The 25,526-nt window shown below is 44.0% G+C and overlaps 1 protein-coding gene across 1 annotated transcript in view; it reads right to left on the bottom strand.

Annotated features, from left to right (window-relative positions):
• The window catches only part of ZDHHC9 (zinc finger DHHC-type palmitoyltransferase 9), a 38,832-nt gene extending 13,961 nt beyond the window's left edge, over positions 1-24,871 (bottom strand). Inside the window, exons 1-5 of the mRNA XM_003918259.4 lie at positions 24,638-24,871; positions 24,201-24,268; positions 22,710-23,011; positions 9,813-9,973; positions 4,540-4,698 (exon numbers count right to left, since the gene is read on the bottom strand). Coding sequence (XP_003918308.1) covers positions 4,540-4,698; positions 9,813-9,973; positions 22,710-22,876 — 487 coding nt within the window. The 5' untranslated portion in view covers positions 22,877-23,011; positions 24,201-24,268; positions 24,638-24,871. The remainder of the gene's footprint in view (positions 1-4,539; positions 4,699-9,812; positions 9,974-22,709; positions 23,012-24,200; positions 24,269-24,637) is intronic.
• Between the last annotated feature and the right edge of the window lie 655 nt (positions 24,872-25,526).

Raw genomic sequence — 25,526 nt, 5'->3', positions numbered from 1 at the left:
TGTAATCCCAGCACTTTGGGAGGCCAAGGAGGGCAGATCACGAGGTCAGGAGATCGAGACCATCCTGGCTAACACAGTGAAACTCCATCTCTACTAAAAATACAAAAAATTAGCCAGGCGTGATGGTGGGCGCCTGTAGTCCCAGCTACTTGGGAGGCTGTGGCAGGAGAATGGCGTGAACCCAGGAGACAGAGCTTGCAGTGAGCTGAGATTGTACCACTGCACTCCAGACTGGGAGAGAGAGCGAGACTCCATCACAAAAAAAAAAAAAAAAGAAGAAAAGAAAAGAATAAAATACATCAATTTGAAAGAAAAGTGGGCTGTGTACTGGTCAAAAAATAAGGCTGTAAAAATGGTCTATCTCCTGCTGAGGAGGCTACATCTTTTCAGGAAAGAGAAGAAAGGTATAGAGAAGAATGGTTATACAGATACATATTTTTTACAGTATTTTAAATCACATCTTTTCTGATAATACAAGTAATACATGCTCATTATAGAAAACTTGAAAAAAAATAAAAAGAAACATGAAGAAATCACAGCAGTGGAGGACAGCATATGAAAAAATGAAAGAAACAAAATCACTCATAATCCCACAACCTATAGATAATAAATTATAAAAATTGTGGCATATTTCCTGTATTTCCTTGCATATTTCTTTATACCTCATTATATATTTTTTTAAATAGGTAACTGACTTCACACGGTAAATGTAGCCTCTCTCCTGTTTTGTGTCATTTAGCTTTCTGGTATGAACTCTTTCCATTAGTCTAATGTATGAATGTCCATTTACTTATTTATTTATTTATTTAGGGACAGAGTCTAGCTCTGTCACCCAGGCTGGAGTGCAGTGCCACGATCTCGGTTCACTGTAGCCTCCACCTCATGGGTTTTTGATTCTTGTGCCTCAGCCGGGATCTCAGCTGGGATTACAGGCACATGTCAACATGTCCAGCTAATTTTTGTATGTTTTAGTAGAGATGAGGTTTCACCATGTTGGTCAGGCTGGTCTCAAACTTCTGGCCTCAAGTGATTTGCCCACCTCGGCCTCCAAAAGTGCTGGGATTACAGGAGTGAGCCACCACGTCCAGCTCTATAATTTATTTGGCTACTCGTCTGTTGGTACACAATTAGGTTCTTTTCAACTTTTAATTGTCATAATAATCCTGAGTTAAACATTTCTACCCCTAAATATCTTCCCACATCTCTGATTTCATGGGACAGACTCCCTAGAAAGGGAACCACTGGCATCAAAAAGTATAGATGTTTTTAAGGTTTTTGATTACTCTTATTAGGTTGCCTTCCAAAAAGTTTGTTCCAATTTACACTTACTAGTGGAAGAACAAATATCAGGTTTTCCTTGCTGATTTTCCAGATTTTAAAAAAGCATATTGGGCTGGGAGTATTGGCTCACACCTATAATAACAACACTTTGGGAGACTGCGGCGGGTGGACTGCTTGAGCTCAGGAGTTTGAGACCAGCCTGGGCAACATGGGGAAAACCCATCTCTACAAAAAATGCAAAAAAAAAAAAAAAAATAGCCAGGCATGGTGGTGCATGCCTGTAGTCTCAGCAACTTGGGAGGCTGAGGTGGGAGGATCACCTGAGCCCAGGAAGTTGAGTCTGCAGTGAGGTGTGATTGTGCTACTGACCTCCAGCCTGGAAAAAAGAATGATAGCCTATCTCCAAAAAAAAAGCATCCTGAAATCATTTCTTTGACTATTAGTCATGATAACTAGCCAATTATATTTTTATGAACTGTCTATATTTCTCCCGGAACATTAAAAAAATTGTGTTTTTTAAAAAATTGTGCTTTTAAAAAATTTTTTTTTAAAAAAGTGCTTTTAAAAAAATTGATTTGTATGAGTTCCTTATAGTTAAGAATATTAATAAGGAAAGGAAATACTACCTCACATCAGCCCTTCTTTTTTTTATTAATTTTAAGTTCTAGGGTACATGTGCAGGATGTGCAGGTTTGTTACATAGGTAAATGTGTGCCATGGTGGTTTGCGGCACATATCAAGCCATCATCTAGGTACTAAGTCCAGCATGCATTAGCTATTTTTCCTAATGCTCTCCCTCCCCTCCCCATCCCCCAGTAGGCCCCGGTGTTTGTTGTTCCCCTCCCTGTGTCCATGTGTTCTCATTGTTCTCAAAAGAAGACATTCATGCAGCCAACAAATATATGAAAAAATGCTCAACATCACTGATCATTAGAGAAATGCGAATCAAAACCACACTGAGATACCATCTCATGCCAGTCAGAACGGCGATTATTAAAAAGTCAAAAAACAACAGATGCTGGCGAGGTTTCAGAGAAATAGGAACCCTATTGTTGTTGGGAATGTAAATTAGTTCAACCATTGTGGAAGATGTGGCAACTCCTCAAAGATCTAGAACCAGAAATACCATTTGACCCAGCAATCTCATTACTGGGTATAGACCTTCCTTAAATATCAAGTTTCCTGCTTCATTTAAAATGGATTTCGAGGGCCGGGCACGGTGGCTCATGCCTGTAATCTCAGCACTTTGGGAGGCCTAGGTGGGTAGATCACAAGGTCAGGAGTTTGAGACCAGCCTGACCAACATGATGAACTTCCATCTCTACTAAAAATACAAAAATTAGCCAGGCATGGTGGTGCACGCTTGTAATACCAGCTACTTAGGAGGCTGAGGCAGGAGAATCACTTGAACCCGGGAGGTGGAGGTTGCAGTGAGTGGAGACCACACCACTGCACTCCAGCCTGGGCGACAGAGTGACACTCCATCTCAAAAATAAAATAAAATAAAATGGGCTTCAACAATAGATGCTGACGAGGCTGTGGAGAAATAGGAACACTTTTACACTGTTGGTAGGAGTGTAAATTAGTTCAACCATTGTAGAAGACAGTGTGGCGATTCCTTGAGGATCTAGTACCAGAAATACCATTTGACCCAGCAATCCCATCACTGGGTATATACCCAAAGCATTATAAATCATTCTACCATAAAGACACATGCACACATGTGTTTACTGCAGCACTATTTACAATAGCAAAGACTTGGAACCAACCCAAATGCCCATCAATAATAGACTGGATAAAGAAAATGGGGCACATATACACCATGGAATACTATGCAGCCATAAAAAAGAATGAGATCATGTCCTTTGTAGGGACATGGATGAAGCTAGAAGCCATCATTCTCAGCAAACTAACACAGGAACAGAAAACCAAACACTGCATGTTCTCACTCATAAGTAGGAGCTGAACAATGAGAACACATGGCCATAGGGAGGGGAACAACACATACTGGGGCCTGTCGGTGGGGTGGGGTGAGGAGGGAGGACATTAGGACAAATACCTAATGCATTTGGGGCTTAAAACCTAGATGACAGGTTGATAGGTGCAGCAAACCACCATGGCACATGTATACCTATGTAACAAACCTGCACATTCTGCACATGTATCCTGGAACTTAAAGTAAAATTTTAAAAATAATAATAATAAAATGGGTTTTGATTTATAAAAATCTTATCTACATATAGTAGTTTTTTAGTATACATGCTGCCAAAGAGAGCACCATATAGCTTTTTACCACATAAAGCAAGATATATCTCCCAACCTTTGCCTAAAGAAATAACTAGTAAGAGGAAAGCAACGCCCTCAGAATGCCACATGGTATACAGAAAAAACATTATCCAATCATGGGAACTCAAGAAAAAGTAATTCTAAAAAGAACGTTAGAAGTATGCCTGGTGATGATATAAGCAATTTCACATATAGGTCTATCAACAGGAATCTTTATGGCCCGTTTCTCATCTTGGCCAGGGTTTAGCACACAGTAGGTAGTGATTACAATGAAGCCACATATATGTGGATGGAAGCACAGACCACTGTATTATGCACACTTATACCCGACCCTCTTGCAGCAGCAGCAGAGAGAAGAAATAAGCAGTCTGGAATCAGACCTGCTCTAGCTTCATCTTATGCTAATTATATGAACTTACATACTGGTGCTTCACCTATTTCCTCATCCGTAAAATGGGGATAATACCAATCTCATGGGGCTGTTACAAGTCTTAAATGAGAGAAAGGTAAATCACCTAGCACAGTGCCCAACATGTAGTAGAAACTCAATAAATGCTACTAGCAACTTTCCTCTTCTTGGGTTGTGTCTTAGGCCTTCCTTCCTCAATACTGCCCTCCAGTGGACTAGGAGTCTCCTCCCACTATATAAGGTGGGTCCCACGTGAAAATCCAGTACAGGAAAATCTAAATTTCAAAAATAGGTAAAGTTTATTTTTGTCATTTACTAAAGAGGTTTTTGTAAAGTTTAGGCTAGAGGATATTTAAATTGTGATTCGATCTACATAAGTACAGCTGATTTGCAGTTTTTCAGGAGCTTGTTGCCTATCTAAATTTCCTATCTAAATCTAGCTCATTTTCCATCTAAATCTATCTTCCCTTCCCCACTGATTTCTCCCAAGAATTGGTGACCACCCTGACTTTCTTGTTCAACTCAGCCTTTTCCCTAGGCAATGTCCCCGTAGTTTTACTCACCCACACAGTTGTCACAGATGCTGCAATGGGAGGCCCGGGGAGGCCGGAAGATCTTGCATGTATAACAGTATTTCAGTTTCACAATCTGGTTGTTTATCTGGAAATTCTTGATACGAGGGGGTGGTCGCTGGCCCTGGGGCACCGCACCATTGGTAGCTTCTGTAAATCAATAAAGACAGCTAATATCACAGCTTGCCATTATTTCAGCCCAAAAGTCTCACCACCTCTCCAAACCCAATGGGGGCATTCAAAGGTTCCCTAAGCCTACTGTCTTCTCTAGGCAATCATTTACAGACTAGACACTCAACATCACAGAATATGCCCATAAAACTCCACTAAGTGTATGCAGTTCTGTGGTATACATATGAAAAAGTGTTTCTTCGAGACTTTTTTTCTGATTACAAACAAAAACATTCATTAAAAAAAAATTGCTAAAAATACATTAAATGAAAATATCCAATTTCACTAATAATCAGAGAAATAAAAATCAAAGCACAAAGATACCATTTCTACCTATCATATTAAAAAGCAATACAAAGAACAAAAATACCCCATGTTAACAAGGGTGGGGAAAGGTCATTCTCATATCTTATCAGTGAGCAATATGGCAGCTGCTACTAAACTTTTTTTTTGTTTTAAGATGGAGTCTCACTCTGTCGCCCAGGCTGGAGTGCAGTGGTGTGGTCTCAGTCTTGGCTCACTGCAACCTCCACCTCCTGGGTTCAAGTGATTCTCCTGCCTCAGCCTCCTGAGTAGCTGGGATCACAGGGGCCCACCACCATGCCTGGCTGATTTTTGTATTTTTAGTAGAGATGGGGTTGTATCACGTTGGTCAAGCTGGTCTCAAACTCCAGACCTCAAGTGATCCACCTGCCTCAGCCTCCCAAAGTGCTGGGATTACAGGCGTGAGCCACCATGCCCAGCCAGCTACCAAAGTTTTAAACATGTGTATTCATTTACTGACCGAGTCTACTTCTAGAAACTTATCAAAATTATAATGAGATATACGAAAGATGTTTGTATAAGAATATCTGTCACAGAGTTCCTTTTAATAGTGAAAAACTAAAAATAACTTCAATGTCACAATAGGAGGTTGGTTAAGTAAATTATGTTATGTGCATAGAATGGAATATTATGCAGCCATTAAAAATGATATAGATGAAAGAATGGTGAAAACAGGAAAATACAATATATGGCAAAATGAAAATAAATGTTAAAAAGCAATATGCAGAAAACAATACTATCTTGCAAACATAAAATATATGCATGTGAAAAGAAACGACTCGTAATACAAAAACAGTTATTGAAATAAAAGTAACACTTGCTTATTGTAAACATTTAGAAAAAAACAGAACAGGGCCAGGCGCAGTGGCTCACGCCTGTAATCCCAGCACTTTGGGAGGCTGAGGCAGGCGGATCACCTGAGATCAGGAGTTCGACACCAGTCTGGCCAACATGGCGAAACCCCATGTCTACTAAAAATACAAAAATTAGCCAGGCATGGTGGCACACGTCTGTAATCCCAGCTACTCTGGAGGCTGAGGCAGGAGAATTGCCTGAACCTGGGAGACAGCCTGGGTGACAGAGCGAGCGAGACTCCATCTCAAAATTTTTTTTTTTTGGAAAAAACAAAGTATAAATAAGAAAACACAAATATCACGACAGTCAGTCTCTCAGCTCAGAGATATTTATATTTTTTGGTTTATTTCCTTCTAATCTTCTATTAACAGGTAAACATTCATAATTTTTTTTAAAAAATTGAGATAATATTATAAATGCAGTTTTGTACCGTGAAGTATTTACTTAATATTATATGCTGTGAACATTTTCTCACTGTTAATTTTTTTCTAAAACATAACTACTGGTAATATTCCATCATATATGTGTCCTGTGATTTATTTAAATATTCCATATTGTTGGGATTTTTACTATTTAGCTGACGTTACATGTAAAAATTTAAAATATTACAGATAAAAGCTTAAATCCCCTTCGATCACCACCTCAATCCTAGTCCCCTCCTCCCTTCCAAGAACATATTCATGTGTTAAAATTAATTTCTAAAACAGAAAGAATAAAGAAAAGAATGTTGAAGTCTAAGCAGTAATACATGAAGTTGCCGGCATTAAAATAGCTACTCATATTTAAAAGAAAAGAAAAAACGATGCACTAAGAATCCTTCTACAGTAATTTGTAAAAATCTTTATCTCCTTTAGTTAAACCCTCAGAGAAGTAGAACTACTGGGTCAAAGGGTATGACCCTTTAAAGTACATATTACTTATTACCAAACTGCTTCCCAGACAGACCGTATGAATTTGCATGCCTGCCCATCCACAGCATATGAGAGTGCCTGTCTCACTGCACCCTCGCCATGCAGTATAATTCTAAAAACAGAATATTTTTCAATTCACTTTGATTTTAAAAATATCTGCCATATGGAACATTTTTCCTTTTTTTGTGGAGTGGGGTAGATGCTGTGAAATCAAACAATAACAGTGTGTCACAAGTCTTAAAAGGATGAGGACAGCTATTCATTAGAGGATAAGTACCAGCATGCCACCTTAATATTCTATGCATATGCTTTCCATGAGGGCACCTGGGAGACAGGGTTCATGGTTCACCTTCCCCGGGAGGCCGTATCAGGCAAGGGCATCACATGACTTCCTCTCTCCCCATCCCCCACCCACAGCATACCCAGTACAGGACTAAATACAAGATGACAAAAACTTCCTAACATAAACACACATATGAACTGAAAAATGTACTCTTCTACCGAGAGAAACATGCTAAATGCAGAGGCCGCGATGTGACAGCTTGAGTCTGAGCCCCAGGCCCAGTGATCGGGCAGAAAAGAGATAACTTTGTTAACAATCTGCTGTGAGAGGCAAGAGACAAGTCAAGGTACTGCCTTGACCCTCAGTTTCTCCATATGTGAATGGGAAGGGAACTGGAAAAGAATAACCCAGATGGAGAAAAAACAGCACTCACAACTCTTCCTCACCATCTTGCTCCTAATTACTCCTAGTTCTCTCGGGTCTCCCCAGAACTCCAGCTGTGCCAACACACGTCACCTCTGCTCTCTTCCCATTATCCCCACCCTCACCCCACCCCCAAATAGTTATAGCTCACATGTGCACAAACCCATTTCTCCTTAGCTCAACTAAAACAGGCTGGAATTTTTCAAAATGAAATCCATTAAGAAGCCTAAGGGAAAATACAGCTAAAATAAACAAAAGAAATACATGGGCCGGGCACGGTGGCTCACACCTATAATCCCAGAACTTTGGGAGGCCAAGGCCAGAGGATAACTTGAGGTCGGGAGTTCGAGACTAGCTTGGCCAATATGGTGAAACATTGTCTCTACTAAAAATACAAAAATTAGCTGGGAGTGGTGGTGGGCGCCTGTAATCTCAGCTACTCTGGAGACTGAGGCACGAGAATCACTTGAACCTGAGAGGTGGAGGTCGCAGTGAGCTGAGATCACGCCACTGCACTCCAGCGTGGGGGACAGAGTGAAACTGTGAAAAAAAAAAGAAGGAAGGAAAAAAGGAAGGAAGGAAGGAAGGAAGGAAGGAAGGAAGGAAGGAAGGAAGAAAGGAGAAAGAAAAAGAAAAAAGAAATACATGGAAGCCTTCAAAGCACCCTCAAAGAACACAGATTGGTGCTCTACTGGCACAGCTTCTTAGTCTTACAAGTCCTGGGTCCCTTTTTCTTACTCTGTCTAGCTTGGATGCCAACTCAAGCTACCTGGGTACCAAACCTGAGAACCATTTAGGTAGGCACTGGTGGGCTCCCACTCCCTCCTAGTACTTGCATCATAGTCTTCTTCTCACTGTGAGATCCCAGGATATCTCCTCCTCTGGCCCTGGGATAGTTCTGCTTCAATTCATGAAGCCACCCTGGCTCCTAGATAATGTAGCACTTCATCTCTGTACCAAAGATCCTTATCCTGAGCTGCGGTCTGCACTCTATTGACCCTGCAATTGCTTCTTTAACCCCTCCTAGAATTCTCAGTGGTTCCTGGCGCCACAGCTGCCCCCTTTCACATTGCATGTTCCCCTAAAGCAGGGTTTTTTGTTTGTTTGTTTGTTTGTTTGTTTTTTGAGATGGAGTCTCGCTCTGTTGCCCAGGCTGGAGTGCAGTGGCGCAATCTAGACTCACTGCAACCTCCACCTCCCAGATTCAAATGATTCTCATGCCTCAGCCTCCCGAGTAGCTGGGATTACAGGCACACACCACCATGCCCGGCTAATTTTTGTATTTTTAGTAGAGACAGGGTTTCACCATGTTGGCCAGGCTGGTCTTGAACTCCTGACCTCAAGTGATCCACCCACCTCAGCCTCCCCAAGTGCTGGGATTATAGGTGTGAGCCACAGCGCCTGGCCTAAAGCAGGAATTCTTGGTTGGGGGGGGGATAAATGCATGTGCTTCAGAAGATCTATGAATCCCTGAAATTACATCCAAAACTATGTACATGTACATGCATATAAGAGCATTTTTATGGGGAGGTTTACAGCTTTCATCAAAAAACCATAAGTGCCTCTTGAGCCACTTGCTCAAGCCCCCTCTCACTCTGTGGAGTGTACTTTTGTTTCAATAAATTTGTGCTAACCGGGTGTAGTAGCTCACACCTGTAATCCCAGCACTTTGGGAGACCAAGGTGGGCAGATCACAAGGTCAGGAGATCGAGACCATCCTGGTCAATGTGGTGAAACCCCATCTCTACTAAAAATACAAAAATTAGCTGGGTGTGGTGGCACGTGCCTGTAATCCCAGCTACTCGGGAGGCTGAGGCAGAAGAATCACTTGAACCTTGGAGTCAGAGCTTGCAGTGAGCCAAGATCATGCCACTGCACTTCAGCCTGGTAACAAAGCCAGACTCTGTCTCTAAATAAATAAATAAATAAATAAATAAATAAATAAATAAATAAAATGATAATAAATCTGTGCTTTCATTGCTTCAGAAAAAATGTGTTGGTGACCACCTCCCCCAGATAAGTAATAAAACCATCCTCTTGGGAACAATACAGCAGGACCTTGGTAAGAAATCCTTCCGCAAATGTGACCCAATGCAGTGAAGGACAAAGTCTATTACTTTAGACTGTTGCTACACCTGCCTTACTAAATTCACAGAGTAGTCATGATCTCAGATTCAGGATCTCAGAGAGAAAAGGCTAGAAGTGATTATTATCTGCAACTACTATTATGATTCCATTCTTTTACTGATTAGGGCTACCCACTACACAGCAGCTTGCCAGCTGGTTGGGAGACTCACCTATCTCCATCTCTATGAAAGCTGCTTCATCTGGTAGCGCCCGAGGAATCACTCCAGGGTCACTGAAGCTGGTCCTCAACAGTGTAGCCATGGAGAAAAGGAAGAGCATGGCAGCAAACACAGGGATGGCCGGAGACAGCTGAACAGCCAGGTAGCGGCACCTGAAGAAAGCAGGTAATTCAACATTTAATGATACCTACCCTATATTGATCTCCAATTGTTACCAGTATGTCAATCTGGCCCCCACAACAGAATCAGCAGCACCTCAAGGGCAAGGACCATGTTTTTTCTCTTGATTTACCCAAAACTCCTGACATATGGCTCTACCTATAGTAAGAGCTCAACAAATAATTGACTGCTGCCACCTATAACATGCAGAAGACAGTCTTGAGGACACTGTCTTACCCCCAAGTCCAGTCTATCCTATCAGCCCACCGGGAGCTACATTTCCTCTACCTCAGGAAAGTTCACACCTGCTAAGAATAGGGAAGCAACTGAGCCTGGATTTCTAAGCAACACAGGTTGATCTCACTCTGGGAATGTCCAGGGCTTTTCATATCCACTGATCTGGCATTCAGGCTGAGCTTGATGAGGAGGGAGAAAAGATGAGAACCAACCAGAAAGCAGGTTCACAGTGTCAGAGAGTATCTCCGCATGCTTCAAGACCAATGAAAACCTTCAGGGCTGTTGACTGACTCTGTAACATCCATTCCTCTGGTCTCCTCAATTAGCTCAGCTAATAAGTGACTAATGACCATCAGCAAGAAAATAAGAAAATCGTTTCTCCTTAGTACCCCTCCCCAACATCATGTTCACTCCCCCCTTTCCTCATAATGCACCTGGCAAGCTATTTCTCCTTCTCTCTGAATATCCCAACTCTACTCATCTTTCAGGTGCCAGAGACATCAATATCATCATTGTCATCATTGCAACTATAATTTATTGATGGCTCTCCATAAGCCAGGCACTGTACTAAGCTCTTCATCTACATTATCCCATCCAGTTCTCACACTAAATCTATGAAATAGATTCTACTATACCCATCTGATACATGAAGAATCTGGGACTTAGAGAATTCTTACTTCCTCCAAAAGGCTTATGCTAAGCTGCAATAATCTCTCTCTTCTCTACTCCCTGTGGTCCTCACTTCCAGAGCCTTGCATTATTTCCTAGCTATTTCTCAGTATGTTGATGGCATTTCCCTCAACCGGACTTCCTAAGAGCAAGGACCTAGTTTTATTGGACTGGGAATGCTCGGGTTTGAATTATGGCTCTACCAGCTCCTAGCTGGGTGACTAAGTTAACTTCAGTCTCCTTATCCATAAAATGAGGATAATAACAGTGCTTGATGAGGTCACTGTGTGGATCAAATGCACTAGTATAAAGTGCTTAGAACTGCACTTGACACACAGTAAATACTAAACACTAAGTAAAATGTTAGCTATTAACATTATCACCATGATTCCGTATCTCCCAGAGCTCTAATACAAGTAAGGGAACAAAGAAGCTATCAATAAATACTTGTTGATCTGAACTGAATTTCAAACAAAATAAATAGGAATATGTGAGGAGAGTTATCGCTGACCTATTTTTATCCTCCTCCTCCTGAGGCACATTTCTCCTTGAAAACAGAGTTTTCACTTGGAGGCAGACTATAAGTGGAGGAGCAAGGAGCAGAGGGAGAGCAGAGAAAGTAAGCTAAGAAAAACGCTTACCTCATCAGCATGAGAAGTAAGCAAGCTGCTGGCCATTCAAAGCAAACGTTTAACCCCAGTTATATATTCTCTGTAGCTTCGGAACAACCCCCATGAGGTCCTCCCCTAGCTCCCTGCCACACACACAACTGCATGGGGGGACACAAGCCAAGTTTTATATTAGGCTAAGCAGTTTCCGATGAAGGTGAACGTATGTACTGAACCTGGAGGATGATTTTAGTGACTTTTTTGTTTGCTTGCTTGCTTATTTTTAACAAAATCCTTCATCTTAGGTTGCTCTTTAATGATTTACTTCCTTCTCCTAAAAGCCAAGGGTTGGGGGGAAAATTGGAGAATTGAAGGATCTGGTAGCTGAGTTCAGGGTAATTAAGGTTCTTACATATCACTAGCTTGTGGATTACCTTATTTTCCACTACTCCTTTTCACTGGTACAGATTAACCAAAAAGGGAATTCAGAAGCGAAAATCACCTCCACTTATCAGGAACCCAAAGGATGCAGGAGAAGAATGAGGCTTCATTTCATGAACAAGCAAAGTGAAATCACCACACTAACAGCAAATAGGAATCTTCCTGGCCACTGCCCATCACTAAGATCATTCTTGAAAACAAAGAAGTAATGTCTCCAGGACTCAAACTGCCCTGGATGTATAATCTCCAATCAAAAGCCTTAAAAAATCAGATCTATCTGATTGGCCACCAAAGAGAGTTTAATTTTTTTATTAAAGGGAAAACATACAGAGTGAGTAGAACAGCAGCAAAAAATTCTAAATTAATGCTGCCCCGCTGCACAGAAGGACCCAAGCTTAACTAAGTCCAGTTCCAACACCTGCTTGTAGGCCAGACAAAGGACAACTTAGACTTGAACTACGCTACGCCATCAAGGATAAAGGTCTCTGTAATCTCCACACAGAGCATCTTCTGCACCTGCTAAAACAATCCACTCTGTATGTCAACAAGTACACAACAGGCCTATTGTATTGTTCTCCTCCAGAGATGAGGCTATTGGCAGCCAGTCATCTCTAGTGAGTGGGTGTGGCTGGGAAGGCAGATGTGGGACCAGCAGGCCTTTCTACTCTGAGTAAGGGGAAACTTCGAGCGCCAGCCACTACGACTATTGTGAACTGCAACCCATAGTGTTTGTCTTCAAAAGTTATGATAAAAAACCCACCAATACCCCTGGTGGGGGCATTTGGGAAGGGAGGATTGGGAAGATGTTTGTCAAAGGACATAAAATTTCAGTAAGGAAGAATAAGTTGAGATCTATTGCCCAGCATGAGGACTATGGTTAATAACGCTATATTGTATACCAGAAAATTGCTAGGAGAGTAGATTTTAAGCATTCCCAACATTAAAAAAATAAGTATGTAAGGTAATACATATGTTAATTAGCTTGATTTAACTATTCCAAATGTATACATGTATCGAAACATCATATTGTATACCAGATATATATATATATATATCCTTGTGTGTGTGTATATATATATCTTTATATATGTATATTTGTGTGTGTGTGTATATATATCTTTATATATATATATATATATATATTTTCAACTTTTGTCAATTTAAAAATACTTCAAAAATATCACCCTAGGCTAATCCCATAATTGCTATAAGCTGGAAGTCTGTCTCTGACAAAAATAAGCTATGTGAAAGTTTGGTGGTAATTCCCAATACAGACCTCCAAAGTCAGGAGTATCCTCAAACGTCACTAACTTGTCTTAGATAAAGACTAGATCAGTCAAGCACGGTGGCTCACACCTGTAATCCCAGCACTTTGGGAGGCCAAGGTAGGTGGATCATCTGAGGTCAGGAGTTCAAGACCATCCTGGCCAACACGGCGAAACCCCGTCTCCACTAAAAATACAAAAATAAGGCCAGGCACGTTGGCTCACACCTATAATCCCAGCACTTTGGGAGTCCAAGGTAGGCAGATCACAAGGTTAGGAGATCAAAACCATCCTGGCTAACACGGTGAAACCCCGTCTCTACTAAAAATACAAAAAATTAGCCGGGCGTGGTGTTGGGCACCTGTAGTCCCAGCTACTTGGGAGGCTGAGGCAGGAGAACAGCGTGAACCCAGGAGGTGGAGCTTGCAGTGAGTGGAGATTGTGCCACTGCACTCCAGCCTGGGCGACAGTGCAAGACTCCGTCTCAAAACTAAATAAATAAATAAATAAATAAATAAGCCGGGCATGGTGGCATGCGTCTGTAATCCCAGCTTACTCGGGAAGCTGAGCCAGGAGAATCGCTTGAACCCATGAGGCAGAGGTTGCAGTGAGCTGAGATTGCACCACTGCACTCCAGCCTGGTGACAGAGCAAGACTCCATCTCAAAAAAAAAAAAAAAAGACTAGATCAGATCTGTCATCCACAAATATAAACTAAGTGTTTTTGAAACTCCCTATATCACTCCTCGGAATAATAATATCCATATACTTCTTAAAACAGAACTCTCCTGTATTCAAAGTATCAAGAGGCCTTTCTCCTTCCTGGGGATTAGAATTCCTTTTCTCCCTTATGAATTTTATAAATGCAACCATGTCCCAACTAAGTCTTCATTTCTGCCACCTGAAGAGACATCATCATTTTAAGCCATCCTCTACTGACTTCTTGACTGTCCTCAGGCTACCATAGCTGGACTAGACAACTGGAATCCCACATGTCCCCTCAGGCGGCACGGTGGTACTGACCAGCAGTAACCATCAGTGCCAGGCTGGGCTCATGTGTCATGTCCCATCCCCCATCCCTAGCATGCTAGTTCACTGGAGGGATGATGGTAATGACACAGACTTCAATTCACATGAAAACACTCAGAAGAGATTCATGAGTAGAATGGGTAAGAATCTAGACAGAGAGCTATGCCTTACAGATTGGCAGCTTGGATTGGTGTTCTGTACAATACACTGCTTCTAAGTCTCCCTAATAGCCTTCTTGCTATGTTTTTTGGTTTGTTTGTTCTTTTATCAATGTAATCAGTCAGCCAACAAGTATTTGTTGGTTTAACAACTGAAGAACAAGGGAAATAGGACTTAATTTTGTTGAGGAAAACATAACTGACATATGAAACAGCTAAAGAATAAGATGACTGATAATCAAGTGTTAGAACGGTGACTCAGCCTCTATGGGCTGTAAGTGGTCAGGGAAGAGCTCTGTGGGGGAGCTGCTGGCTGCTTGAAACTGCTCCAGTAGCAGCTGGTAAATATGGCTTTAAGGAGGAAGGCCCAAGGATCAGAGCCCCACGATACTCTTTGGTCACACATGAGAGAAATAAGCCTTTGCTATAATACCTCCCTGATATGGACGGCCATCTGTCCTCTTACTACCTACCTGCTACTGACTGAATGTCTATATCCCTGCAAAATTCATATGTTGAAATCTTAACATCCAATGTGATGGATTATGGAGGTGGGGCCTTTGGGGGGTGATCAGGTCACCTAAGGCTCCACCCTCATGAATGGGATTAGCATCCTTATAAAAGAAATTCTGGCAAGCTCCCTTGCCCCTTTGGCCATGTGAACACACAGAGAGAAGACAGCCATCTATGAACCAGAAAGCAGGCCTTCATCAGTCACCAAACCTGTAGGCATCTTGATCTTGTACTTGCCAGCCTCCAGAACTGTGAGACACAAATTTCTGTTGTTTATAAGCCACCCAGTTGATGGTATTTTCTTACAGCAACCAGAACAAACTAAGACACTACCTCTAGAACACAATAAACATGTAGAACCACCCATAAGACTGTTCCAAGATTTTTCTGATGACCCTCAGAGTCTGCTGAGAGGGGAAGTTTCCCTTAACACTAAAAACATAATTTACAATCAGCCTCCAGATTTACTTCTATGTGAAGGTCAGAGAAAAATGTACAACCCTCTTTTGCTCCAGTAGCAATAAAGAAAATTAAACAAATAGGGACATTTTCAATTCTGAAGTGAGAAGCCATCCTCTCATCAAAATCTCTATCCAGGCAAACCTGCTCAGTGGTTTTCAAATTTCAATTATAATAGCAAAGTTCAAATTTCAATTACAATATACCCCTGCTCGAGAACTTAGAACCATTCATTGCTGCCTATTACATTATGTCCCAAACTCCACAGGTCAGTATTCCAAGGCTCTCCATTAACTGGCCTTATCTAATCATCATCATAAGGCCCCTGTCTTCCCCACTCCATTCCAGAAACATCCCACTAATTAATTACCCTGAATTAGCTAGCTTCTTGCTACTGCAAATAGCCTAAGGTACCTCCTTTGTTCTTAGCACAATACCAGCTCCAGCATCTCTGAGGAGAAAGATTTAGGAGTCTCTTCTTTCCCTCAATAACATCTGAACTGATGTCAACATGTTGGGAAACATCCCTGTTCTCTGGGCTTGCTTTTCCCAAAACAGAGGATCACTATATTTAATTAAGACTCATCCTCAAAAGATGGCAGAGGCATTCGGTGGAGACTGACAGTGTGAAACTCATTACCACAAAAGGTAATAGAGGCTGAAAATGTAGAGAAATTCTGAATGACAGAACCATAAAGAATTATTAAAGGAGCCCGGTGTGGTGGCTCACATCTTTAATCTCAGCACTTTGGGAGGCTAAGCCTGTTGGAGCACTTGAGCTCAGGAGTTCAAGACCAGCTCAAAGCAGATGGCGATCCTGTCTCTACAAAAATACAAAATTAGTCAGGGTATAGTGGCTCATGCCTGTAGTCCCAGATACTCTGGGAGGCTGAGGTGGGAGGACTGTTTGAGCCCAGGACGCAGAGGATGCAGTGAGCCAAGATCAAACCACTGCACTCCAGCCTGGGCAAGAGAGGGAGACCCTATCTCAAAAAAAAAAGAAAGAAAGAAAAGCAGCAAAAAATGACTATTAAAGAGAAGAACTGCCACTCAGGTGCGGTGGCTCATGCCTGTAATCCCAGCACTTTGGGAGGCTGAGGCGGGTGATCACCTGAGGTCGGGAGTTCTGAGACCAGCCCACAACATGGGAGAAACCCGGCCCTACTAAAAAAAAGTACAAAATTAGCAGGGCGGGTGGCTTATGTGCCTGTAATCCCAGCTACTCGGGAGACTGAGGCAGGAGAATCGCTTGAACCCGGGAGGTGGAGGTTTCAGTGAACTGAGATCACGCCATTGCACTCCAGCATGGGCAACAAGAGTGAAACTCCGTCTCAAAGGAAAAAGAAAAAAAGAAAAAAGAAAGCAAACTGTTCAGGAGACACAACCCAAGGAACTCTTGGGAAGAACTCTTTCTCAAGGAACATACTTTATCAGGAAGTTAAGTTTAGCTAAGTGCTGTAACAGATTGATATCAAAGAGGCAACTATGCCTTTCTAAAACTCAATTGGTTAGCCAAGTCACAGACAGAATCCAAAGCTAGATAAAGCCAAGACTGACCTCCATAGAGTCATTTTCCAGAGAATGTACTCTTGGTGAGCACAATATAGTCACTTTTTCCTCTTCCCAATCTCACATAAGGATGCTCTTCAGGAACCTGGACCTTGTCACTGTGGGCACTAACATTCTGGCATGTCAAAGTTTGGCTTTGGTCTACATAGTCTTGTGTCTCCTCAAACCTAGTAAGTTCATATTATCAGGTCTGCTTTTTCTATTTCACCTGTCTTCCAGACACGCCTCCCCTTTCTTTTTCTTTTTTTTTCTTTTTTTTTTTTTTTTTGATGGAGTTTTACTCTTGTTTTGTTGCCCAGGCTGGAGTGCAATAGTGCAATCTTGGCTCACTGCAACCTCCACCTCCCAGGTTCAAGTGATTCTCCTGCTTCAGCCTCCCAAGCAGCTGGGAATACAGGTGTGCACCACCACGCCCAGCTAATTTTTTGTATTTTTAGTAGAGACAGGGTTTCACCAGGAGTTGGCCCGGCTGGTTTTGAACTCCTGACCTCAAGTGATCCACCCGCCTCAGCATCCCAAAGTGCTGGGATTACAGGCATGAGCCACTGCACCCGGCCCACGCTGCCCCTTTCATCAGGATAACTCACTAAGTAACAATGTATGGAGCACAAATTGCTCGATTCTTCTCCAAGTCATCCTCATCTCGGCAGCAGGGACCAGGAGTGGCCACAGCAGTGATGATCCCTCATTAACTCACAAAGCTCCTGATAGGCTTCCCTGTTCCTGCAAGGCTACCAGAAATGCCATGCTGCAACACCATCAATTCTCTGCAAAGATGCCTTCACTTTCTAGGAGCATAAGCTTGGGAGACCCCAAGAGCCTAGATGCCATTGGGTAACACACACACTAGCTCGCAAGAATCCTGAATATGCTGGTCTAGTATTTGGTACTATGTACACTTCACTAAAGCATGTGGGTTTGAATGTCTTCAGGATTCCATAGCCAAAGGATAACAATGAAAGGTCGAAACTAGAAGAAAAAGCCCTGAGACAGTATAGAGACATTGGCTGGCCAACTCATCTTGATGAAGGAACCTCACTTCTGTGGGCCTGGTTTCCTCACCCACACAAGAACGGAGATAGTCTCAAAAGTCCTTTCCAGCTCTACCATCCTATGATTCTGCGGGTCAAGATTGTTAAATTTTAAGTACATCCAGAATGTTTTAATTCAGCAACACTTATTGGCCATCTACTCTATGTAAGGCATGGTAGAGAGCACTGTGGGGGCTACACAGCCATTGAACATAGTCTCTGTCCTTGAAAGAGACTAGCTGTAGGGGACAACAACAGTGAGAAGTGTAATCACCATAGAGCTCCAAACTATAAGAAATGTCATGTGATTATCTGTTGAATGAGTGGTGTGTACAATTAGCCCAATGAATGCAGAAATTACTGGAAAGTTTTCATGAAGACTCAAGAAAGAATTTGAGGGAGGGGTAGAATTTGGATACGCTAGACAAGTATTTTTTGTATTGATTACTATTGATTACTAAACAGTGTTACAAAGCTGTTTTCAGTTCATCCAATTCAATGACTCTTCTGCCAATATATACATCAAAAGCTCTAATGGGGACCAATCTGACAGAACCTGGTCTGACAGTGCCTTGATAAGATTTCCTTCATATACAGAGGACAGAGTGAGACCATAAGCACTGATTATAGCAGTAAACTGCTTCTGCTTCAGGGGTCAAGAGTCACACAGTCATTCTTGCCACAAGGGAAGTCTGAGGACTTTGGCCCCACTAGTGGTCTGCTCAGAAAGCTAAAAGAGAAAGCTGGAAGCCAGTTCCAGGAGACAGTGCACTTGTTCCTTTCTCCGGGAGCACATTTTATCAGGAAGTTGAATTTGCCTGAATACCTCAATAGCCTTTCAGTAGCTGGATGGCTCCTAGGTTGTCAGGGTCATTCTGTTACAGTGTCCTGACACTTCAGGCCAAGCTGGTAGCTATGTGTTCATCGCACAAGCTGGATAGAGCTTGAGCAGAAAGAAGTGAAAATTGTTCATATGCTCAAAGCTGAAATTGGCAATACACACTCACATTTCTTAAATACCTCACCCTGAGAATTAATTAGAAAATCTTTTTTCTTTAAGCATTATACCATTTTCACTCTGCTTTTAAGTTTAAATACGTTTGCCATGAATACAATTATATTTAAATACAGTAACCTACTGGTAATCTATAATCTCCTTTCGTGTGTATTTGAGTCTTCCAGACAAACACAGAGTTATACAGAATTTCAGGTTCTTGGAGTTGCAAGAGGCTTAGTGAATATTTGGCCAAATTTCTACTCTGTGACAGCGGCCCTGAGAGAGACTCCCCAGCTTCTTCAGAAACACTTCTAACAGGCCAGGCACAGTGGCTCATGCCTGTAATCCCAGCACTTGGGGAGGCTGAGGCAGGTGGATCACTTGAGATCAGGAGTTCAAGACAAGCCTGGCCAACATGGTGAAACCCTGTCTTTACTGAAAATACAAAAATTATTTGTATTTGGCAGGTGTCTGTAATCCCAGCTACCCGGGAGGCTGAGGCAGGAGAACTACTTGCACCTGGGAGGCAGAGGTTGCAATGAGCTGAGATCACGCCACTGCACTCCAGCCTGGGTGATGGAGCGAGACTCTGTCTCAAAAAATAAGTTAAAAAAAAAAAAAAAAAGAAAGAAAGAAAGAAAAAAGAAACACTCTAACAATACAGAGCTAACTGGCCCCAGGGTGGAACAACCTTTTTTTGTTTTATGTATTCAATCTACTATCTGTCCACTGAAAATTACAGGTCACTCATTTGAAAAGTCTTCTAGAAGATATGTAAAGGCATAATCCAAAAATAAAAGGACATCTGCCAGCACTGCTAACACTGTGCGTTCTTCATTAAGGGGCACCCACATGCCTGACCAGACTCCTCAAGCCATCTGGCTGGCCCAGAGCTGTGCTGCAGGCAGCTATAAATCAACTCACACTTGTTCCTAAGCACCTGCTGCAAGCAGGACCCTGCTACTAAAATGCAGCTCCAGATGTGCCTCAAGAGTTGGACTATCTTCCCACAAGGCAAAAATGCAGCAGCCAGAGGATGTGGAGTCTCTACTCCTAGACAATGTAAGGATGAAAATAGATTACCATTTGTCTATTCAGATACCCTCACCTGCCTAAAGGCAGGGGGCTAGATCAACTGATTTCCTGAGGACTCACTAAGTTCTTTTTTCTTTTTTTTTTTTTTTGAGACAGAGTCTCACTCTGTCACCCAGGCTAAGATCTCCGCTCACTGCAGCCTCCACCTCCCAGGTTCAAGGGATCCTCCTGCCTCAGCCTTCTGAGTAGCTGGGACTACAGGCGCACAACATCCACACGGGGCTAATTTTTGTATTTTTAGTAGAGATCGGGGTTTCACCATGTTGGCCAGGCTGGTCTCAAACTCCTGACCTCAAGTGATCTGCCTGCCTCGGCCTCCCCAAGTGCTGGGATTACAGGCATGAGCCACTGCGCTAAGTTCTAATACTAACAAAGCAGCCCACATTCTGCTCCCCAAACCGTGCCCCCACTATGTGGTGGACAGGAAATTATAGACGTCAAAGAAAAAGGCCGACCAGAAGGAGACTTCATTCCTCAGAGGCATGCTGGTGTACCTTGTACCACCTGTCACTGGCTAGGCACAACGCAGCCACCACCTAAAGTGTCTATGTGTTTATATATGACAGACATACACACACATACACAAGCACGCACATTCACAAACACAAATTCCGCCATTCTCAGTACAAAGTATTCATCACCAGGGTCCTCTCCTCTTTGGTCGCATTTCCACCTCCCCACTCCACTCCTCTGCTAACACATTTACTTCCTTCTCCCCTCTTCTTCCCACTACTCCCTCCTCCAGCCCTATCTTCAAAAATATTTAGTCTTTCACACACACAGCTGGTACTCAAGGAAGTTTTACAAATAACCTCACCCTTCAAAATGCAAGAAACAACCTGGGGGGAGGGGGAAGTCATCATGGTGGAAAACTCAACCTGCCTCTGTCAAACAGCAACGTGGCTAATTAGAAGCTTCATCCCACCAGCGGTTTTCTTCAGAGGCCTGCAGGGGCCTCAGTGGAACAGATTCCAATAAGATTCTTCTGCTGGCTCCCAGATACAAAAGGGGACAAATGGCAATAGCTCCAAATTTCAAGTACCCCTGGCCAGTCAAACCAGAGGTTTCCTGGGCCCAGAACTACCAACTAACTCAAAGCCTGGAAACAAGGCTCATCTCTGTTTGGAATGGTTGCAATAATAAAAATTTAACCATGGGGGTGGGGGTAGGGACAAAAAGAGAAAAAGGGAGGAAGAATGATAAAGAACAGAGGTCAGCTATTCACTTCCAAGAAGAAGTAGGGCAGGAATGAGGCAAGGAAAACTTGGAGAGAAGGGTGAGGAGAAGGAAAAACGATTTTTAATACTAGGAACTTATGCCTGCCTGACTACACATGCTCACTGGTACCACACACAAGCACGTGCATGCACACATGCACGCACACACCCTCAGTCAGGAAACTCAAACTGGAAAGCAAGTAAGAAGCCTTCAGCAACCTGCCTGACTTCGCTAAACACTTCACAAAGTCAGCAGTAGCGGCAGCAGCAGCAAAAAGACCTTTAACAAATAGTTCCTCTGACCTTACTTTCCCAGCCCCGTTATATACTGGGTCCCCCTCCTCCCCCTGCTGTTACTCAAGCCAGCTGCAACCATCCAAAAGTCTGGCAAGGCAGCCCGAAAATCACTCTGGGTGCATTGGGAAAGCCTGAAGCCCTCACAGAAGGACAAAAAAATGAGCCCCAAGGGACCAGAGCTCACTTTACTTCCCCACTAGGCTGGCCAAGGTGCCCCCTCCTATCTCCCATGGCCACACCCCAGCATGAGGCCTCCATTTCCAGGTCACCCATGTACATACATCATAGCAGGCTCACGTCAGGTGTGGCTTACAGTCCACATACACACCTCTTGGCTCTCAAAGGCCTCCTCACAGTAATCCCAAAACAATTAGCACTGCTCCCATCCCTAGAGTGTAGAGCATTCTCAGCACACCCAGGAGACACGCCACAGTGCCCTAGAATCCAACCGGCCACCTCCCCTAGAGACGAGACCTACACAGACTTCAAACAGTGGCTCGAGTACAAGGTATTACACCACAGAAAAAAATCACTCCAAGGCTGGTACCAGGCATACACAGAATATAGAGTTGTTTACATTCAGTGATTTTGAGGGAAAGAAAGAGCAACTCACTTCTAATAAGCACGTATGTGCCACGCACACAACTAGTATGTGGTCCAGCTGAGGCTGGAACTAATCCGTAGGTTCCCAATTCAGTTGGCTTTTCACCGTAACAGCTAGCTGAGAGCTGAGCCTTAAGGAAACAGGGCCCAGAATAACAAAATAGGTGAGGATTGCTGAGTGATGTAACAATGAGGGGTGCCCTTAGGTTTGTGTGCAGGGGAGGCCATCTGTCATTCAGCTTCTAAGGAGACCACTAAAAGGGAGAGGTGAGTAATTAAGACAAACTTCCTTATTTCCCAAGTCTATCAAGGATAGCCCCAAACCAGTACTACAAAATTGGTATCAAAGGTATTGGTCTTTTGGGGAAGCACATACTCTGTGATGACCATGAAGCAATGAATTCAGCTGGCATCATCTACAGACATTGCTCAAGAGGATGTTAAAGTCATCCAAGGACCAGCCCCAAACTCCCCAGAAAGCGGGTTCTCCCCCTAGACCCAAAGTAACCATAATCAGGCAACTCTACTCAACCAAAACTCACTCAAAGGCGAAGAAGAGTGTACATGTCCCCAGGATGAGGAAAAGGGTCAGGTAGAAAATGCCCTTTTGCCGGGCCATCATGACCCGGCCATCACAGCAAAAGGTGTTCCTGCCTGGGAGTTTCTCCCATTTCCGTGTCACCTTCTTTCTCACCACCATCACAGACATGATTGGAATTCCTGCGTCAAAATGGGTTTTGCGATTACACAAGAGAAGACACAGAGGCTGAGCCCAGCTTTGAAATCGCGTTGCCTGCTATTCCTGCCGCTGGGTCAAACATCATCAAAAGTCCAATTGCCAGCCCTAAGAAAAAGCAGAAAAAGAAAAAAAATGAGGCAAGAATAAAAAAAATACAGTTCAACCCTCCTTTCCCAGAGACAGAAAGTTGAAAACTGACTGAAGGGGTGGGGACGGGGAAGTGGGGAAAAGTTTATTTCCAATTCGTGTTTGTTCTCTAGAAGAAGATATGATTAAAGGTTCTCAAATAAGGAAAAGGGCTAGTATTTCCTCTTAAATAAGCCTCTATGCTTCCAATCTAATGCTGATGATCTGATCATCACAGAACCTTGGAACTAGAGAGGATTTTATAGGTGATCGTGCCAATTATTAATACTTTGTTTTGTAAATGAGTAAAATGAGGACCAGAGAGAGGAAATAACTTATCCAGGGCCACACAGCAGCAATGCTGATACTGCTAACTTCAAGTCAAGGGCATGTTCCACTATGCCACAATGTTCTTTCAACATCATTAAAAGGACTCTAAAAATAATAGTAGAGTTTCTGTCCTTATAAAGCCTCCCTCCCTTCCTCCACTTCACCTTCTTTCTTCAATTAGCCACTCGAATATGAATCACAGCAGGGAACAAGTCACCCTCTGGCAGGGCCGGGAGGTTCTGGACGTTCTGTGCACATACGTGCATTGTATTTACACAAAACAGATTTCCCCTCATCAAACCCTCTGCAACTTCCTGAGTCCGGGAAATGAAACAATCTGGCTGGTCTAGCCTAACATTTGTGGGAATCATAATGAAACCACATCAGAGACCTGTAGGTGAAAGGCTGACTTAAGCAGGAGAGATTCTGGAATGGTTGGTGACTGCTGATGGCTGGTTGGGGGGTGGGGAATGGCAGCAGCTAAGAAAAGTCACAAGGGCGCTTTCTGGGACATGTCCTAAGTACCATCTCTACTCAGCATCCTGAATTCCCAGGCCCAGCCTTTCTCAGCCTCTGCCACCCTTCTCCTCCGCTCAGGTGTGGTGCTGTGGCCTCTATTTACCGACACCACATGCCCCACGCTGGCAGGACTGAGGCGGAAGCCTGCAGCCCGACGGACAGAGGGAGAAACAGCCAACTCGAGATCATTCCCGGGCTGGAGAGGGCAAACGTCCAAAAACAGCCTAGGAGCGGAGCAGGGAAACGAGAAGGTAGAAGGCTCGGGGAAGGGGAAGGGGGCCCAGAGGTGCAGAGAACCCGTCCTTTGTGCAAAACTAACCTGGAAGACAATCTCCTCCCGATAAACCGGCCCAGCGGGAGAAGGGAGACCACGAAGGGGGAGCCGGCCTGGAAGAACAAAGATCAAAATCCGTCGGGAAGCAGCGACCGGCTCCCCAGCGGGGGGCCGGAGGCCAGAGGCCGGAGATCGGGGCCGGGCCGCGGGCGCGGCCTCGCGAGGCCCGCCCTGCCTCTGCCACGCCGCGGACCACCGCCCCAGGCAGGTTGGGACGCGCGCCACATCCACACGCACACGCAGCCACACGCTCGTACACACTCACACACGCCCCGCCACGTGTAGTCACCCCGGGCCAGGGGCTCGGCGGCTGCCGAGTTGAGAAGGGCGGTGCCGACGTCCCCGCGTCCCGGCGCAGCGGAAGGGGAGGCAGCCCACCCTGCAGAGCAGCCCGGGAGACCCCCGCCCCCACCCCTCGTTACCTGAACCACGGAGACCCAACTCGGCCGGCAGCTGACGGCAGGAAGCGGACCGTCCCAGGGGATCGCGTCGGCCGCCAAAGGTGGCAGCGACTTCTCCTCCCCGGGCCGGGAGGCTGTCTCCTCCTGACAAGGGGCCCCAGTGGTCGGGGCCCTAAACCAGCTGTGGCAACCGCCCACCGCTGGCCAAATGGAACGCTCCTCACGTCACCAGGTCGCTCCAGTAGTTGCTCGCCCTCTATTGGCCGATCGGCCTCGGCGCCTCCGCCCCGGCCGCCCCTATCCCGAACTGCCATTGGATATGTCGAACGCCACTCGACGATGCCTCCGCCCACTCCTCCACCCATCTCCCTGCTGCATGCCCACCTGCCCAGCCACTGCCAGCCTCTCTTTGGGGTCTGAGCGCCAGTATGTGAAGTGTTGCCTTCTATTAATATAGTTACGCAGAGACGGAGGTGAAGGGTAGTGCCGATGAGAGAGTGAAGGGTGGAACCAGCCTGCACACACACACACACACACACACACAGAGTGAGATACTGAAGCAACGCTAGCTCACAGATCCGGGTGCTCACCCCAAACTAGGTCTGTCGTGGGCCTCTCCAGCCCTACTTGCATTAAAATCAACCACAACTTGAGATTTTACTCTTTATTGGCATAAAAACAAGTCCTCTGCCTCCCAAGTCTCATTCAGTAGCCAGGGACCCCATATCTGTCCCAGTCACCCTAGCCTGCATCTCTAAGGCTTTCAAATCAAAACACACAAACAAGCATAAAAAGCATGTTGCCAAGGATAAATGTCCCAAGAACATATTATCATTTTGCAGACCTAAAACAACTAATTGACATTAATGGAGTTAAAGAAACTCCACTGAGAGGACATAAATTCTTCCAG

Source organism: Papio anubis, chromosome X (genome assembly GCF_008728515.1).
Source record: "Papio anubis isolate 15944 chromosome X, Panubis1.0, whole genome shotgun sequence".
NCBI lineage: Eukaryota > Metazoa > Chordata > Mammalia > Primates > Cercopithecidae > Papio > Papio anubis.
The sequence above is the reverse complement of the archived record's forward strand: the minus strand, read 5'-3'. Positions and strand labels throughout refer to the sequence as shown.